Source organism: Cyphomyrmex costatus, unplaced genomic scaffold, assembly GCF_001594065.2.
Source record: "Cyphomyrmex costatus isolate MS0001 unplaced genomic scaffold, Ccosl1.0 scaffold189, whole genome shotgun sequence".
NCBI classification, from domain to species: Eukaryota; Metazoa; Arthropoda; class Insecta; order Hymenoptera; family Formicidae; genus Cyphomyrmex; species Cyphomyrmex costatus.
The window spans coordinates 845,633-863,373 of record NW_017275921.1 but is presented as its reverse complement, the minus strand read 5'-3'; the positions used below and the strand labels follow the sequence as shown (position 1 = coordinate 863,373).

Below are 17,741 nucleotides of genomic sequence, written 5' to 3'. Positions count from 1 at the left end.
TTGATCGTCGTACACGAAAAGAACAGTTTTGTTGAAGTATCGAAAATAAATCTGAAAATAAATTTCCTTGGGTATCAAAATAATTATGTCGAACGCTCAAGCTCTGATTACTAGATTTACTAGGATGTCAAAACTTTTTGCAGTATTATTCATCATGCTTGAATATTCTACATAATTGTTTTGATCGTCTAGCACAATTATTTTCAGCTCTACCTAAATTTTCAGATATTTCAGTAAAATCGTTGTTTCTGTGTAGTTTACTTGAATCCTATTTCTAAGATGGAACGATGAAGTCATCGGATAAAGTGCAATCGAATAAAGAGAAATTGCGAAGTGCAATCGGATAAAGAGAGATGTAAATCTTCTCGGGACGAGCGATTCTCAGCGAGAAGACTGCATAATCAGAACGAATAATAGACGTAAAACAATGAAGCAGAAAGGATCGTGTAGTGTGTTTCTCGTGAAGAGATTATGCTATAATAGGAGGGCAAAGCACGCACACAATGCACGATTAATATCGCGATTTACAATAAAGCTCCTTACTTCAAAAGCTAATTCATATTTCATAATATAAATTTATTAAAATTGATCGAACAGACAAATTTAATTTTTTAATTTTGCTCTAATATCAAAATTGAATGGATCGTCATCATCGTGTCATAAATTATGATTTGTCTTTTTAAAACAAACATATGTTTTTCATTTCTTTTTCGAGATCCGATCGATCGTGTAAACGCAAATATATTTGAAATTAGAAAACAAAGAATTAATGAATTCTTATTGTATACAACGACGTAATTTTTATTTCTACTATATTTATACTGTAAACTGCGAATATTATCGAATCCAATCGAATAGCAAAACTTCGCTTCAATTAAATTTCATATCAAAGGAGCAGAATGACGAAATCTCTCTCAAATAAAAGTGCATTTATTACCTTCGTGAAGCAGATGCCACGGTATAATACGTTTATTTACAATTCTCTCGATCGGAAAACGACATTCCGTTCACGATTGGACATGTGTACACATGCGCTGTCTCACGAATTTATCGCTGATCGGCGAGCGAACAGCATCGAGGAAGAGAACCGGTTTGCAAAAAAGTCTCCGGTACCGCGTGCCAGGGGTAGAGTCGCGCTTGTAAAAAATCGGAATAGGTAGTCAGAAAGTCTGTTGTACTTACTGATGAGTGGTGACGTTGAAGAAGAGATGCGAGAATTGCGGCGCCGAGTCCTCCGGACCGTGCGGCGCCGGAAAGCTGGCGACTAACATTACCGGCTTCCGGGCGAAATTGTGTTTGCTCTGCCTAAGGAAAGCCACGCTGTCGTTGGCTATCAGATCCGGATAATAGTCCCGACTGTAGTCGAAGCCGTGCTTTATCTTCTTGCCGTTCATGTTGACGCTGTAGTTGTAGTAGCGGGAGTTCATTATAAGACCGCCCCATTCGCGCCATCCTGGCGGTATATACGAGCCGTTGTACTTGTTCAAATACTTGCCAAAGTATCCTGAAACGAAAACAAAACAGTATTTGTGAATTAAGTCGCAGCTCTCTGGTAAACAATTAAATTTTCAATTCCTCGTTTCTCTTGGTATCTCTACGTCTTTTAAATTATTATGGTTTTAGCTTTTTGGTGCCATCGTATCATTTTGTTATGTATTTATTATACTGAATAAAAGTATTTTACATAAAAATGAACGATATAACAATTTTTTCAATCAAAACGCTAGTCATAATACAGTATCAACCAAATGTATGTATCTTCGTTAATTAAAAAGTTTATTTATTTTTTTTGGAATGAAGAACACATTAGCTCATCATTTTTTTTTTTATCAGACACTATTTATCAGCATAGCAAATATTGAAGGAAAAAGATCAAAGAATCCGAGGCTACATGAATTTCTTACGGAAAAATTGAAAAAGTACACATTTCGCTCGGCTGTACTGTGATAAATCAAAAGGCAATTCCATTTTCCGACTTGTGCTTCTCGTGAAGGTTCTTCCCTTCAAGATTCATCCCGTTTGCCGAAACCTGAATTATTCATACGGCATCAAATAATTAATTCAAAGGCACCACGGGTGAAGTTCTTTTCGGTCCTCCTTTAGTTCCACTTTCGTATATCTTGCCCTGTGCAATATAAATATCAATGCTTATTTATAACTGTTACAAGATAGCGAATTCGGACACACGTGCGAGCACAAAACGGTTTTTTGCTAACATGAGACCACCATGCGCGCGATCAATCACATTTACTTTCATTTATCACTAATCAGTGACGTCTCAATAAAGATCGCGGGCAATGTAGATAATGATCGGTAAATCTGCGGAATAGATCATGGCTGCGAATATTTATTTAGCGCGAATCATTAATTCAGTTTTCTCTTGTATGAAGATCTATAATCAATAGCACGTGAATCGACGATTTTAATGGAACATTAAAAATTGGAAATGATCTTTTCAGTACTCTATACATAGCATGTAAATCTTTGATATATGTATGACGTACCAATATCAAATAATAGTTCGTTTTATTTATTTAATAAAACAAGCCATATCGCTTTCACACTTTACACAAAGTTAGACATAATTTCTCGTATTTAAAAATTTATATATTATTACAATTGAAAAGAGAAATATAAATATATGCGAACTGGCAATCCAATTTTTGAAAGGTAAGACTTTGCTTCTTGCACAGTAAAATGAAATAAACATAAATTCCCATTAGGCAAAAAGAATGTTAGGGCCGCCGAACTCATTAACAAATTCTTTCCTCTTTTTTCTTGACCACCCAGTATCTATGGACACATATGGGTAAACGCTTTTCTGTTCGGATACCTTCGTGTACTTATAATTCTATCAAAAAAGTTATGCATCTAAAATATACTGCAATAATATTATTAGAATTGTAGCTAGTAGTTATTACGCATCGCACCTGTTGCTTCGAAGAAGACAGAAGCACGATATAAGATAGCTCCATAATAAAAAATCGCGACGTGCAAATTAAAATTTAACGACAATCTCGAATGCATTTGGATGGTAAAAAAAGAAATAGAATTTCTTTATGGACAATAAACAAGAACATAGAATGTAATATTCTGGCGCCAGTCGTAAATCAAATTTTATTTGAAATAAAAAAAAATTAAGCAAAACAGTGCAAGCATTCGATATAGCAGATATTCTCTCCCTCTTTATATAGAAGAATATAAAGTTAGTCAGAATAAATTTACAAAGATATCTGGCTGAACATCGACGACATCGATGACACCGTGCGCCATTCGTCGTGAAAATAGGGATGGATGAAATGCCACAAATAAATTAAAAAATGTGTAAAAAGTTAAAAGAAGTTAATGAACAAAAATAAATAAATAATGTCTTCTTTTAGTTTTTATTTAATCTTATAAATATGTAGATTATACTTTAATAAAAGTTTAATTTTTAGGTTTAATTATTATATATAAAGATTAACGCTCGTTCAAATATCGATAAAATTCAACTGAGTAAAGTACAATCGTTCTTGCACTTTCAAAAATTAACCCTCATCAGAATAATAAATTTTCATACAATACCGTTCAAGATCACCTATGTTAAACAGCGCGAATGAACTTAGAACATTGCGATGTGCCGGAATATCGGCGGTAATACGGAGGAAGTCTGCGATTATTTTAGGAAGTTGTTTCGTGCTGTGAGAGCATTAACCTGCTTTTCGGGATTCTAAGGAAACACGCGCGGCGTGCTTTGGCCCGACATGATCGTTTATTCGTTCGCATGTCGACCCCGTTCGTTACGACCGAGCGCTGAAACGTTCCCGTGCCGAGATTTAAGGGTACATCGCATGCTCCTGCACCACCACCGCCGCAGCCTAACGAGCTGTTCAACGAACAACGTTACTTCCGTAAAAAGACTCGCATGATGAATCGAGATTTTACTTCGTGCGCGAATCGCGCGGATCGTTATTCATAGCTTTGTATATTTCACATTCTTGCTTTGTGTACTAAAGAAAATATCGTAAATCCTATCTACATAGAATGGTAAAAGAAATCGATTGAAAGGGGAAAGGTTGTAGTAAGCAGATCGGGAATTTTAATAACAGTTAAGTGAGATTCATGTAAAGTTTAAATCATAAAGTAATATGCCTCGGAATTACTTCAAATGTCCTACACTTCACTGAAATTTTGACATCTCCGTAGAACAGGAGTCAAGAAAATGTTGAATATTAATTTGTTTTTTTTTTAATATTAATTAATTTATTAATTTGTTTTTATAGTGGCAGTATACCGTTGGGTTTCTAGTATAATTCACAGTACCCTTGGCAAAACTGCTTTCGGTAACATGATGCCGATTCTACGAGACTGTGAACCTATGTTTCCCATAAAAGAGGCTAACGAGATGATAAAAGGTAAAAGAAAAATGTTTGTCCCGCAATATTGTGCCAAAAAATGGAAATATTATTTCACAAAAATCTCGATCTTTTTTTTATAAAAATTGAAAAAGTGAGTGACTTTTTCAATTTTTACAAAATCTGAGGACACTTTTGAATGTTTAAAATATATAATTTTATAAAACATACATGTAGTGAGAAGGCTCGTTAAATTTTTCAAACTAATAATAAAGAGAGAAAGGGTTTACGAGCAAACAAATTCGTTAAAACATTTCATTTTATTCTAATATATTGCGAAGAATATTACGTTATTTTTGGCGTTTCGTATCGGCTTCCACTACTGGACTCATCAGTAAGGCATTGTAATGGAAGCCTACCTTAGACGCCTGTATAATTAAATCGAGATTCTATATAAAGAGATATATCTCAGCACTTGCGAGAATTTGTGAATATCGAAGACTTCTTCGCAATATTTACTCAAAGTAAGAACAATGTCCTATTAATAATATATATATTATTTTGTATATAAATAAAACTTTATTAGTTTTTGTTATTTTATATATTAAACTATATTATAACATAACTATATACACATAGTAATTATTTTTTTAATATAAATAATTTACGTTAATAATTTTGTAGCTCCAAAAATAAATCCAATATAAATAAAATGCCTATACGACTCTCGCTGCAGTTGTAAATACATATGCTGCATATGTAAATTACATATTCATAAAGCGATAAAATATAATTCGCAACAATTATTGCCTTATGAATATGTAATTTGCGTACTAACAACCGCAAAGGCTCATAAAAGCATTTTACTTGTATTGAGTTATTTCTCTCATTATTCTTAAAAAAATCAATTGTACTTTGCTTCCACTTTTCTTAAGGTGTTTATTACGCTACCACTAATAAAAAGGTATGTATATGAGTGTACATTAAATACATGTATTCGAATGACCGCAGTGTATTGAGTTCTTAAGTCAAATTCGTTAAATTCAAATGACGAGAAATCAATTACTTTTGTGGGAAGAGGACAAACATAGTTAGTTTGGATGTCATTGAGTGTCATGTAAATATTAATACACTGTTTTACACATTAATTCTATAATCAATAATAGTACATACTTATATTTATGGTATATAATTACATTTTGACAGATTATATCGTTTCTAGAAATTTCAGTTGTAATTAAAAAATTGTATATATATATATTTTATATATTCAAATAATATCAATTTATAGATTACAAAAATAGAAATAAAAGTTGATAGAAAACTTGATCATATCAGTAAGTTTTTATTGATCCAATTTGCAAAAAAAATTAATTCAGTATACTACTCAAGTTATCATTATGAATTATGAACATTTCTCCGGCTTTTACGCGGAATCCTGATTTCGCTGTTATATATTTTTATTAAAAATATTTCTTTTTTCCTCCGTCCAGATATTGCATTTCATATCATTATAATATGAGCTTTCATTTGACATGTGTAAAGAGACACACCGGAAATCAAGACGTTCATCTATCAGTTGTGAAATAGCAGAGATATTTGCCGCACGTACTAACAAGTACAAGTACGTATTATGGTAATCAAACTTCCTACAGCCACTTGAAACAATACCGCGTCACGTGTCGGCGGGGCTTTCTTCAACGCTAACGGATACAGAAACGTTCTCCTTACGATCGTCGTACGTCATCATCGGCGTCATCTCCGCCGCTGTCATTATGCATTTATTACGATAGGTCAGATAATGGGTCCTAATTTGCTTCATTATTCATGCAAACCTCGCTTGCATCCTAAAGACTTTTCACTTTATCTTGTCTCTCTTTTCAGCCCATATCTTGCCTCTGTTTTCAGTCGATATCTCACGTTGAAATGCTCGCGATTGTAACTGACGTTACGAAACACGAGTCATTTACGACAGAATTGAATATGCGATACGTCATCGCTTCTTAGACAAAAATAAAACTTTTATATAATCCTCTCTCAAAGTGAGATGTACTGTATAAAATGAACTTGATAAAAAACAACGAGAGAAAATTAATTAACGTAAACTAATCATATGTTCTGCTATTAAAATCGTAAGATTTACAAGAATTAGTTAATTCCTCGAGTAATAACCTCGAGTTAATCAGTTTGACTTTTAAGAGAATTTAAATTAATATAATTATTGTTCTGTTTTTAATATATAACTTTTCATTTGTAATCATAATATGACTCTAAACTACAATTTCTACTCTTTAAATAAAGTTAAATACGTGCATAATATATTGCTACAAAATTATTAATTTCTAATTCAACTTCCAGTTTATATATTATAAAAATTTGTCACTTTCTGTCTGGATTGTAATCCAATTAAATATATAATTTGTTTAATTCTTGCACATTAATATAGTTTCGACAAAAACCAACATTTATTCTGCATGATATTATTATGCAAGTATCTATAAACGAAAGTGCGAGATTAAACAAAAAAAGATCCGATTCAATCAAGTCATGCAAGATTGTAGTATCGGGAGTTTCGAGTCATCGAATCGAAATATAAATATAATATGATAGAGGCAAGATGTGAGTTTGTCAAGCGAGAAACTTATGTCATCAACGATCATTCTCGAGAAAATCGTAAAACGGAGTAACATATCATGGCAATTAACCACGCTTTCACCTTCGGCCGCAATCTAAACGGATTTTATCTTGACTAATCCGGGTTTTATTTCGACGATGCAGACATTGCACCGGAAGTAGAAGAATACGATGTGTACACGAATTTTGGAAGATCGCCAATCGTAGCAATCGTGCCGGATGTAGGCGAGTGGTTCGATCGACGAGACAGGAGTCTGGCTGGCTGGTCGGCTGGCTGGCTGCACTTTCAGGGAGCAACGTCCTGCCTACGCGAATATGGTCGCAAACGAACGCGACGGAAAGGATGATACGGACGAACAAGAAGAAGCAGAAGAGATTCCGCTCTCTTGCCCGAACGTGCAAGGTCCGACAACGGCGAGCGGCCGCACCGATTGGTCCCAGAGATCGCGAGAAGATTTTTGCCTCCCTTTGCACCCCAGAATATATATACCGCCGTCTTGCATTCCTTTCACCAGGCTCAGTCTAGCAATGTCAATTATCTTTAACATTAAGATTGATTTTCTTACGTTCTTTCTGGACAGAATCCAAAAACGGATCGAAAACCAGTTAAATCGCAATTAAAATTAACAAACATTTAAAAAATCAGACTTTAAAAATATGTATCGGATCTCTGGAGATACAAATCATTACCATGCACATAGACGTGCAATTAGAATTCTGATGTATCCAGACTTTCCGCAAAAAATGCAGTATTTATCTCATACAAGCTTATGACAGGCGGATGCAATGTTTCACGGTCCATCAAGAATTCTTGATGTTATATACGAATACGCTAACGCGATTTACGATGTCTTTCATTGATAAGAGAAATCGACGATCGTAACGCAATATAATGTGGTAAAGCCCACGACATTCACCGTGGCAGACATATTCTATTACGTTTATGCGTCTCTCGATAAACGCGACGAGGTATGTAGCATCGCAACTGATGCATCTATCCGTTATATTACAGCACATTAATGTCATTGCGTATCATGTTGAGCTAAGTTGCGATCACGAACGTAGCAGATTTTACCTGCAATCTGTAACGCTGTCACGTAACTCCTTATCGCCGCGAATATGATCGATCACACATTGAGAGAAAACAAAATAGTTATAACTATAAATTTAACAACATTGGCAATCATAATATCTCCAGCTAGTTTTAGCAGAGTAATAGCTCTATTAATTTACTACTCACGACAGTAAAAATATAAATTACGGCAATAATATTTGTATACTTTTAATTAATAATGAAATAGCAACTCAATTACATTAAATAGATATTTAAATCTTATACAAACAAGATATATATATAAATATATTATATAATGATAATTATATATTTTCCTAATTTAGTCAAACAGTTTTTAAAAATAAAGTATACTATATATCATAATATATAACTAATTAATCGTTATTAGGATAATTTTAAAAAGTACATTTAAAACTTTTTCACTTACGTCGCTCACCCACGAGTAGTACGCAGCATTGTTACCAGAGGGACGTAATCGAGTTCAATGTTTTTCCAAGAAAACCACTCAGCATATTCAATAAAAGACGTACAGCATTGAATTCGAACGTCTCTGACAAAAGTAAATGAAAAATGCATCTCCACAATCTATTTATTATTCTTATTAGAACTTCGTTATACATAATTGAGATACTATTTAACTATAAATTTATAGTTATTGGTACGACTGTTTTCTCTAAATGTAAGTCACGCCTTTTATCATGAATTATAATCTGAAATAAAGTCATAAGTTCCTTACGTTTCGCAAGCAAAGAATTATTAATTGGCTCTAATTAATCGCTAATTAGTAATTAGTATTAATTATCAGCGATATCTGAATTATTAAATAACAAGTAGTTTAGATAAAATTAATATACATAGGTGTATGGCATGTATCGAAATATACTCAAAAAGAACGAATGTACTCGATATTCAGAAACTCGGGTTTCACGTACTATACGTCAAAGGAATCGTGAATTTTCGGTTCGATTAATGCTGAAATCGCGGACGGTTCGTAGAAGTTCGAGTCTCAATCAAATATTCGGACTCTGAGTGAATCGGTTGATTGCGTCGAGGCGTAAATGTTATATGCGCAAAAGAAATAAATTTACTGAAGTATCTAAAAATTTAGCTAGATACACAGATTTGCAAATAGCTTCGTTGAACTAAAATAATTATGTACTGCCTAAAACTTTTAGAGTAAATTATAACTCTGAGAAGTGAAATCTCACTCCTAAGGATTGAAAATTGAACTATCGATCAAAACTAACTCAATTTTTACTCTTTAGGGTGAGACTCCATTCTAAAGAATTTAGAGAGTAGAAAAGTCAAGTATGACAAATAATTCTACAAAAAATTTTGACATTCAAACAATTAACTTGATTCTAATACATAATCATTTTAATAATAGCTTATCAAAATTATTTATCTGTATTTAGTTAAATTTTTAGATATTTCAGCAAAATTTCGTGTTTTCTGTGCGCGTTACGACCATTTTTGGCTCTCGAGAGAGGCAAGACTCATCAGACCATGGAATAGGAGGCTGCGGGAGAGAGGGAGTCTGCAACACTTGCCGAATAATCGCGCGGGACGAAACCCGGCTTGGCAGGATCGTGCCTCGGGAATTTCGCGGGAATGCATTGCCGTGTTCGTTCTATTCGGCACGATCTATTGCGCGGAATGAAAATCGCGGGACGCCGGCATGTCGAGCATGGAAACGTCGGGGGGAATGGGAGAAGAGCGGTTTAATCGAGATTTTAATTGCGGGAATATGTCGCCCGCGGGCGCAGCATCCGTATGTAAATAGGAAACGTCTTTCCGTTTAATTACACGCAAATAAGTATCATGGAAATCATTACAACGGCGATATTAATTTATACGCGAGGTGAAGATAGATGAAGGAAAAAGAGGGGAAAAAAGAAAAGCAAGGTTTCGACCTACTCTAATTGAAAATCCCAGCCTAAATGGCTCGCGCTGACCTACGTAACGAGGATTTATCGTTGACCGTATTTGACTCCAGTTACGCATAGAGCGCATTGTGCTGGCATAGGGAGGTAAATAGAAATCTCACTTCTCAATTGAACGTGCCTCAATTATCCTGATTGCGTTTGTACGGCCAAAGGTCGAGTTATGTGCATTACAATACAACGAATAATAACGCGCCTGTTCTCTTCATATCGTGCTAGTAATAAACACATTGAACGATAAATAGCTCTATCAAAAAGCTATTTTTTATTTCCTCTTCCTCGTAAAATTTTTCAAGTAATTTAGAATATGATGACAAAGAACATTACTTAAATTTTTATAATGCATTTCAGTTTCCATTTTATTGCGCTAAATTAGCAGTTCTGAATTAAACAGTAATATCTAATTGTTAGAAAGATTATATAATTTCATCTAACATTGAAAAAGTTCGAAAAACGTATCAAAACAGTTTCACGTAATAGAAGATGTTTCCTGTTTTTAATACTCCAATAATACTCGTTTAAATGTTTTGCATGCGTGCGATTCTTCGCTGCAAAGTGCGAGATCACGAAGCGGAGACTGTAATCATCCACCGGACTTACAGGATGGAATGATGGAGACCCTCTTACCTGTCCGATATCCCGCGTTGCTCAAGTAAGCGGCGAAGGAGTGTGGTTCGTGATCTCGTTGCCACTGGGGACTGCTGCAGTTGTCGTTGTTCGTGAAGACCTCATGATTGTGAACGTAACGACCGGTGAGCAAAGAGCTCCTGCTTGGACAGCACATGGGAGTGGTCACGTACGCGTGTCTCAGCTCGGCGCCCTCGTTCCTTATTCGCTTCAGAGTCCGTGGCATAAAGTTCAGCGAACCTGCAATAGACGCGATACAACCATTTTGGATACAGTCAAACATATACTCGATCCGTCTATGATATGTATGCCAAAACACGTCCATTGTCCCGCAATCGTTTAATCGTGTCGGTTTAAATATGCTGTTTATTGTGCTGAATACGAATGTACTATTGATTCACAGAATAAATATGCGGTCTTCACTTATAAATCGAATAATTCATATTTGAAATGGCTAGCTTTTCATAATAAAAATACCAAATGAGACGTGCCACAGTAAAACGGTAAGTACCATTTTTTTGTCAAAAAGAAAAGACTTATATTTTTGAAAATATAAAAATTCTACAAAAACGACAAAGATATTATTAACTAAAAATATGAGTAAAAATATGAGTCTTTGTAAACATTTTTAATTAAGTAATTCTAATTTTTTAAAAATCGTGCTAAAGTCGTTAATATTTTAAAACGTAAGTCTAAAAAAAAATGCCAATTATGCAACAGATTTATGTTTTAAGTTGCACTAATCCATTATCATTCTTCGCTTGTAATAGTATACCCCCCGCTAAATATTATAATAGTACATGTACGAGAGATCGATAGAGTGCAATATTCATTCAACCCATTCGCAATAAAATGCATTTCCATAATTCAAACAATAAAACGCATTTCCATAATTCATATAATCAAATGCATTTTAATAATTTTGGTACTTACAAGTCTTGCCATGGCACGCTTTAATTATTATCGAAAAAAAAAAAACAAATTGAAAAATATAAATACATGTACCTTTCATTAAACGCAAATTGGACCAAAATGTAAAAATATTTTAATTTAGCACGTTAAAAATAAAAAAAAACAATGACAAACAGTTAAAACAAACTCTAATTAAAATTTCGTGTTCTCTAGGAAGAAATCGATTCAAAGTATCTGTAAATGAAGATTTCGAGTGTTATTTGAAAGTACCTGCAATCTAGTTTGATATTAACGCAGACGAATTAGTGAAATAAATACACGTAAAGTTCCACGTAACGTTACAGATAAGATTGCATATTGCACGCGTTTCTCTTCGGGTACGTGTCGCGATATCTTGGAGCGGGCCTTCGTAAGGACTGAGACTAATATCGCGATGACGAGATAAGGCGCCAGTGAGCTGCTGCACGCAATAAACAAAGTGAAGTCTGTGTTCTACGTAGGCATTTATACCAGCGATAAATGAGCCTCTCTAGAAGTCAAATTGATCGACTCCACGAAATAAAAGGTAGAGAAAGTTGATGAGGTAACAAACTAATCATGTGCTCTGCTACTAAAATTAAGAAATTTATAGCAGGCGGGATTGATCAGATCGGCTTCCGAGAGACTCCCTGTTTGTCATTACAGACCTAGTTCAACGTCTTGATCATCCGTCAGAATCAGCACGATGTTGGGCTTCCGCTCCCTAGACTGCTGATGCGGAAGATAGGGCGAGTTCGACTGATGATTGTAATTATTATTGCTGTTGTAATTCGACTTGTGGAGGGAGCCGCGACGTTGCTGGCCGGCGTACGCGTCATCCGCAGGTCTGTCTCCGTCGGTCCGTCTGGCATTGACACTCAACAGGAGGAGGGCCAGAAATTGAAATAGCTTGCTCATGGCGGCGGCAGCGGTTGGTGGTCGTTTATGGACTGGCTACCTCAATCAAGTGTCATACCATGGTTGTGACTGGAACAGGAAAACGGAGCACGCATCACGTTAATGGGCGCGTGAGCTCGACGGTAATTGGATCGCGGCGCGGTAGAAAGAGAAAAAGAAGGTCTTAAAAAATCTTTCCCGCCTCATATATCTAGAACGTACATCTCCGCTCGAAAAAAAAAGGAAAGAAATTGAAAAAGACGACGAGGTAATTGCGCGAAAGAAGGAAATCGAAATCGTTCCCCAATCGCAATTTCTATTACTTCATATATTGTACTGATTGATGGAACTAATTCGAGAGAATGTTTACGTGAAATATGATTCCATACCAGAGTCGAATCATTTTTATTACCGCAGTATTAAAGAAACAACTGATATTATCTACAATAAAAATAATTGTAGGTATACACTTAAGACAAATCTACGCGATAACTTTGATCTCTTAAAAATATTATTTCCTAAATGTCTGTTGATAAGTTTGTAGATAAATTATCATTACAAAACTTTGTATTTCGTAAGTAAGGATGTTATCGCTTATATTTATAAATATCTTTGTAACTATTATGTATTTTATGTGTTTGACATTTATAACTACATAATTTTAATGAATAAGCACTATAATATAATATAAATAAATATTTAAATTTTTGGTTATCGAATAACATCTACGAATCAATAGTAATTTTTGTATATATCTACATAGTAAATGCAAATTGATACAAAATTATTATTACAAAATTGCACTTAACTCGAAATTGTTTCAATAATAATCAAATCTCAAATATCCTTCTAACGATAAAAGTATTATTGTGTTTCAACTTTTAATTAGGTATTTACACAGCGAGTGTACGGCGCAGTATATGCATATACCGTGCGATAAATATTCATCGAATCAGGCATTCCGATCGTTCGATTGTGTTTGTGCATAAGGTGCGACGCGATATGGCCACGAATGAAATTCTTGCACGACCAAAACGCATTACGTAATGCGTTAATATCCACGAGCAGTTTAGGTGCGTAATATGATAATTATCTCCAATAAACACGGCAAACGTATTCAACATCGTGATCATTGCACGGATCGTGCGGAACAATTAACGGGTCGCATTAGTAACAATTCGATACGATTATCGCACATGCCGGGTATGCTGTGCCCATCATTGCTCGGCTTTACCGAGAGCGAACGTGATCATCCGAAGTAACGACTAAACACGTCTTGTTACTCAGATATGAAAGATGAGAGATGAAAGGTGCAAAAAAAAAATCACGTGACCTTGCCGGACCGTAAAAGCGAGGAACAAGACCATAATCGCATGGTCCGTGTTTATGGCAGACTTCATCGTGTGATGCATGTTGTGAAGATCTTATGAAGAACTATACAAGAGGAACGATAAATTGCGCAAACCTAAATTAACTTTCCATTATTGACTTAGCCATATATATATTATTAAGATAGATCGTAAAGCACGTCGTAAATTTCCAAGATCTGAAAGCTTGTTCTAATTTTTTTTAAATATTTAATAATCTTATGTATTACCAGATTAATATAGAATTATTAATTATACGACTGTTTAAGTATGTCTCTTATAAATGCTATACTTTTATAAACTTCACATTTTATTTCATTTAATTTTCGTTTAATTTTTACAATTAAAAATTATAGTGATACTTCTAATTACTTGCAAATTACACACGACGTTGACAATAATATATTTGTGTTTTATTCAATAAATTTCAATAAATAATTAAAAAATTACTTAACAATCTGATTTATTATATGCATTATTATACTTATTTGATATATTAATTATCTATTATATTATATATGATCATCGTCATTTTTATCATAATCAAAAAAGTAACTTTGTGAATGAAATTTTAAGTGATTTTTCGCGACTAGAATATCAATGAAAAGATTTCATAAACTGCGATGAAGCTTATAATTTTTTTCATTATCTTTCATTATCCACGGCCCCTCTAATCTCGTTTATCGATTGCACGTGAGACGAATAAAAGAATGTAAGGTGAGCGCTTCGAGCAACATGATAGGTGATATTTTAAGACATCTGGAAACTAGAAGAAAATCGATTGGTGCGAAACTCAAATGTGAGTCCGATCGGGTTGAACGGATGGAAGAATGCAAGAGCGTGTTTTCGCAGACAGTCAAATATGAACGCGGATAGTTGCACGGCAGGTAAACGCACGATGCTGGGCAGTGTTCCCACGATTCGAAAGGATACACTGAGGAAGAATATTGTTTGCGGAAATCGTAGCGCCTTGGGCGTCATCCTTATTGTACCTTCCATACGCTTTATTGCAATAAATTTTATTTCTTGTAACATACATTTCTCTTAGCATCTAAATTTGCAATTTTTCAAAAACCGAATGTTACTTTCAAAGCATGCATGCTTATTTTTTTATATGTATAGGTTAAACAAATTTTTTTATCATCATTATATTTTTGATATCATATTTCTACATTTTTTCCAAATTTCAAAAATATTTTTTTTATTATAGCGTATTCTAACTATACAGGATGTTTTAGGACCAATGGGACATACTTCGGAAGATAATATTATAAATCTCAAAAGAGAGAGAGAGAGAGAGAATCAACTTTTGTTAAGAAACCTGTATCCTCTAGAATACATTTTTAAAAAGTTACGTGTCTTTATACCGACTGTAAGGTACGTAATCGATCGCGTGGCAGCATTGCACGTGACGTCTAACAATACTAGTCCGTTTTTGTCTTTTTTTTGGTCTTTTTACGAAACAAAGTCAAAGGACGTGAACTTGCACCTATTGTCAGACGTCACGCGCGACTGGACGTGTAGCTCCTTAAAAATGCGTTCGAGGACGTAGGTTCCTTTAACAAAAATTTATTCTTTTATGAGATTTACCATAACAAAAGTTTATGAAGTTTACTATAACAAAATTTATCTTTACAACAGTTTATATTCTTTTCTGAAATTTACAATCCAAACTAAAATTTTTGTTAGAGTTTTTCAAACACTAAAACACCCTCGTTAAAATCACGTTTTAGATAACGTTACCGATTAATAGCTGCAGTCCAGGGAGTTCTTCGAACAAATGACGATCGAAATGATCGTATTCATATTGCGTCAGAAGACACTATAATATTGTATATCTACCCCGTGTATAAACTAGCACGCGCATATATCACGTGCAGATTAATGTACCGCTCTCTTAACCTGCAGCAGAATCCAGTTTCAACACCTTAATGGTTACCCACGTGATAATCCTAACATTTGTAATTAATTCGGCTCTCATATTTGCGATACAATCTCCCAAAATGGTTTGTTACGTCATTTCACCAGGAAGAACGATAAGATTAAAATAACGTGCTCGAACGAACGATAAATGTAGGTGGATTATAATGGATGTTGTATATATTGATCAATATTCAAAACGCCTTCGCGAGTTCGCGCTCACAATTTGTGCTCAAATGTTAAAGGTGTTGCTAGAAATGCATTGATAAAAATAAAATATAAATAACTGCAGTATAAATTTGTGAATTTCTAGATAAACGTGATTTGATAGCAATGCGTTTAAGATAATATCAATCATTTATTCTAAACATTGATTCTTAAAATTTCGCTAAGAAATAAACGTACTACAAGTTATATACACACAATGTCTATAATATGTCGATAATACATACAGTCTTCATGTTTATAGCTTATTAGAATTCATAATATTTAAAAATCAAACTTTCTCTCTTATATCGCTTTCAAAATCACGATTTGCCTACTTATATAAGACAAGAGCATTTTTATATTATACTTAAATTAACAAATAATTTTATTTGAGTAAAGAAACGACTTTAATTTTTGTCATTTAATCGTGTCGATTCTATTTCATCTATTAAATTGAAACAAGTAAATTTAAAAAAGCTTATCTACATTGTAGAGAATCCTTTTTATATATATTCTCTTCTAAAAAATGTATTTATTATATGTTACTGCTGTATGTTGAGTATTCACTAACACGTACCCTTAGTGCTCACTTGATAAGAGCTTCATCCTATCCGTACTTAAAATACGATCGAGTCTGCGAATAAATACAAGCACGGAGAACGCCTTTGATACAGGCAGATCCGGCATTCGTAAAGTACACGCAGTGTATACGTATCCAAGTAAGGTACACAGTACTTGCGTGAATACCACATGGTAGATCCATCCTCAATCGGCGCTATCGTGCACGTAAGATTTCATCTTGTACATATCCACCTTGCACGTTGTATTTCACGTCGATTGCGCAGAGAGGCGTAAGGATAATGATAATCCAGATAACACGAACTATCCATCCAGTTGCGAGATAAGTCGCTTCTTCTACCTACTTATATATAGGATGTGACTTAAAATGAGTATCGTTCTTATATAATTGATAATACATATTAATTGTTCTTTTAAGATTATATCAGTACAACGGTATGTATATATTTTTCTTATGCCGCTTCAATTGCGTTTGTTATTTCTCTTAATATACAGTGTCACCACTTGATGATTAAAATTCGTTAAGATTGAACATTATTTTTGATCTATAATATTTACTGTCTTGTTCATATCCTTTTACTTCTTTCAATCTGCTTACATTCTATTGTTCCTTTGATTCGCATTATGCATAATTTTGAATGTAATCTTCTTTCTGTAAATATTTTATATTTTACGCATTTGCATCCGAAAAATCATTTATTCTTCATTTGTTATGTATATTCGTTCCGACGGCAATAAAAATTCGTTATTAATGTAGGGGAGACTGGGGCCAGTTGTAACGGAGGTAAGTTGTAACAATGCATATATCTTTTAAATGATAAGAGATATAATGATCATGTGAAGAACAAAAATACTCAGTATCGAGGACTGCGTTTGCTTCATACCACCAATCGCGCGTGTGCTGCATGTAAAAGAGGTTATGTGTATTGTGTTCAAACAAGCCACGTAAGTGTAAATTTACATTGTTATACTTTTTTGCTTGAAACTTTCAAATGTATTGCTTTTTACTGTATTTTCATTTTATTATACCTAAAATACAATTTCTCAAGTTATGTGCATGTGTTTTTTTTAATATTTTTAGTAGTTCCAAACATATTCATATAAATTTTGACAACATCGGTTTGGGGTTAGAAGTAACATATCGCTGGGATACATTGTAACACCATTAATCTTTTATATCTTATGCTCATTTACTTTATATCTCCTTTTTTTCACATTTAAAGCATGA

At 34.0% G+C, this 17,741-nt stretch overlaps 1 protein-coding gene across 1 annotated transcript in view; it reads right to left on the bottom strand.

Annotated features, from left to right (window-relative positions):
• The window catches only part of Sulf1 (Extracellular sulfatase Sulf1), an 81,422-nt gene that overhangs the window by 15,748 nt on the left and 47,933 nt on the right, over nucleotides 1-17,741 (bottom strand). Inside the window, exons 3-5 of the mRNA XM_018537944.1 lie at nucleotides 12,212-12,530; nucleotides 10,614-10,853; nucleotides 1,183-1,504 (exon numbers count right to left, since the gene is read on the bottom strand). Of these exons, the coding sequence (XP_018393446.1) occupies nucleotides 1,183-1,504; nucleotides 10,614-10,853; nucleotides 12,212-12,461 (812 nt within the window). The 5' untranslated portion in view covers nucleotides 12,462-12,530. The remainder of the gene's footprint in view (nucleotides 1-1,182; nucleotides 1,505-10,613; nucleotides 10,854-12,211; nucleotides 12,531-17,741) is intronic.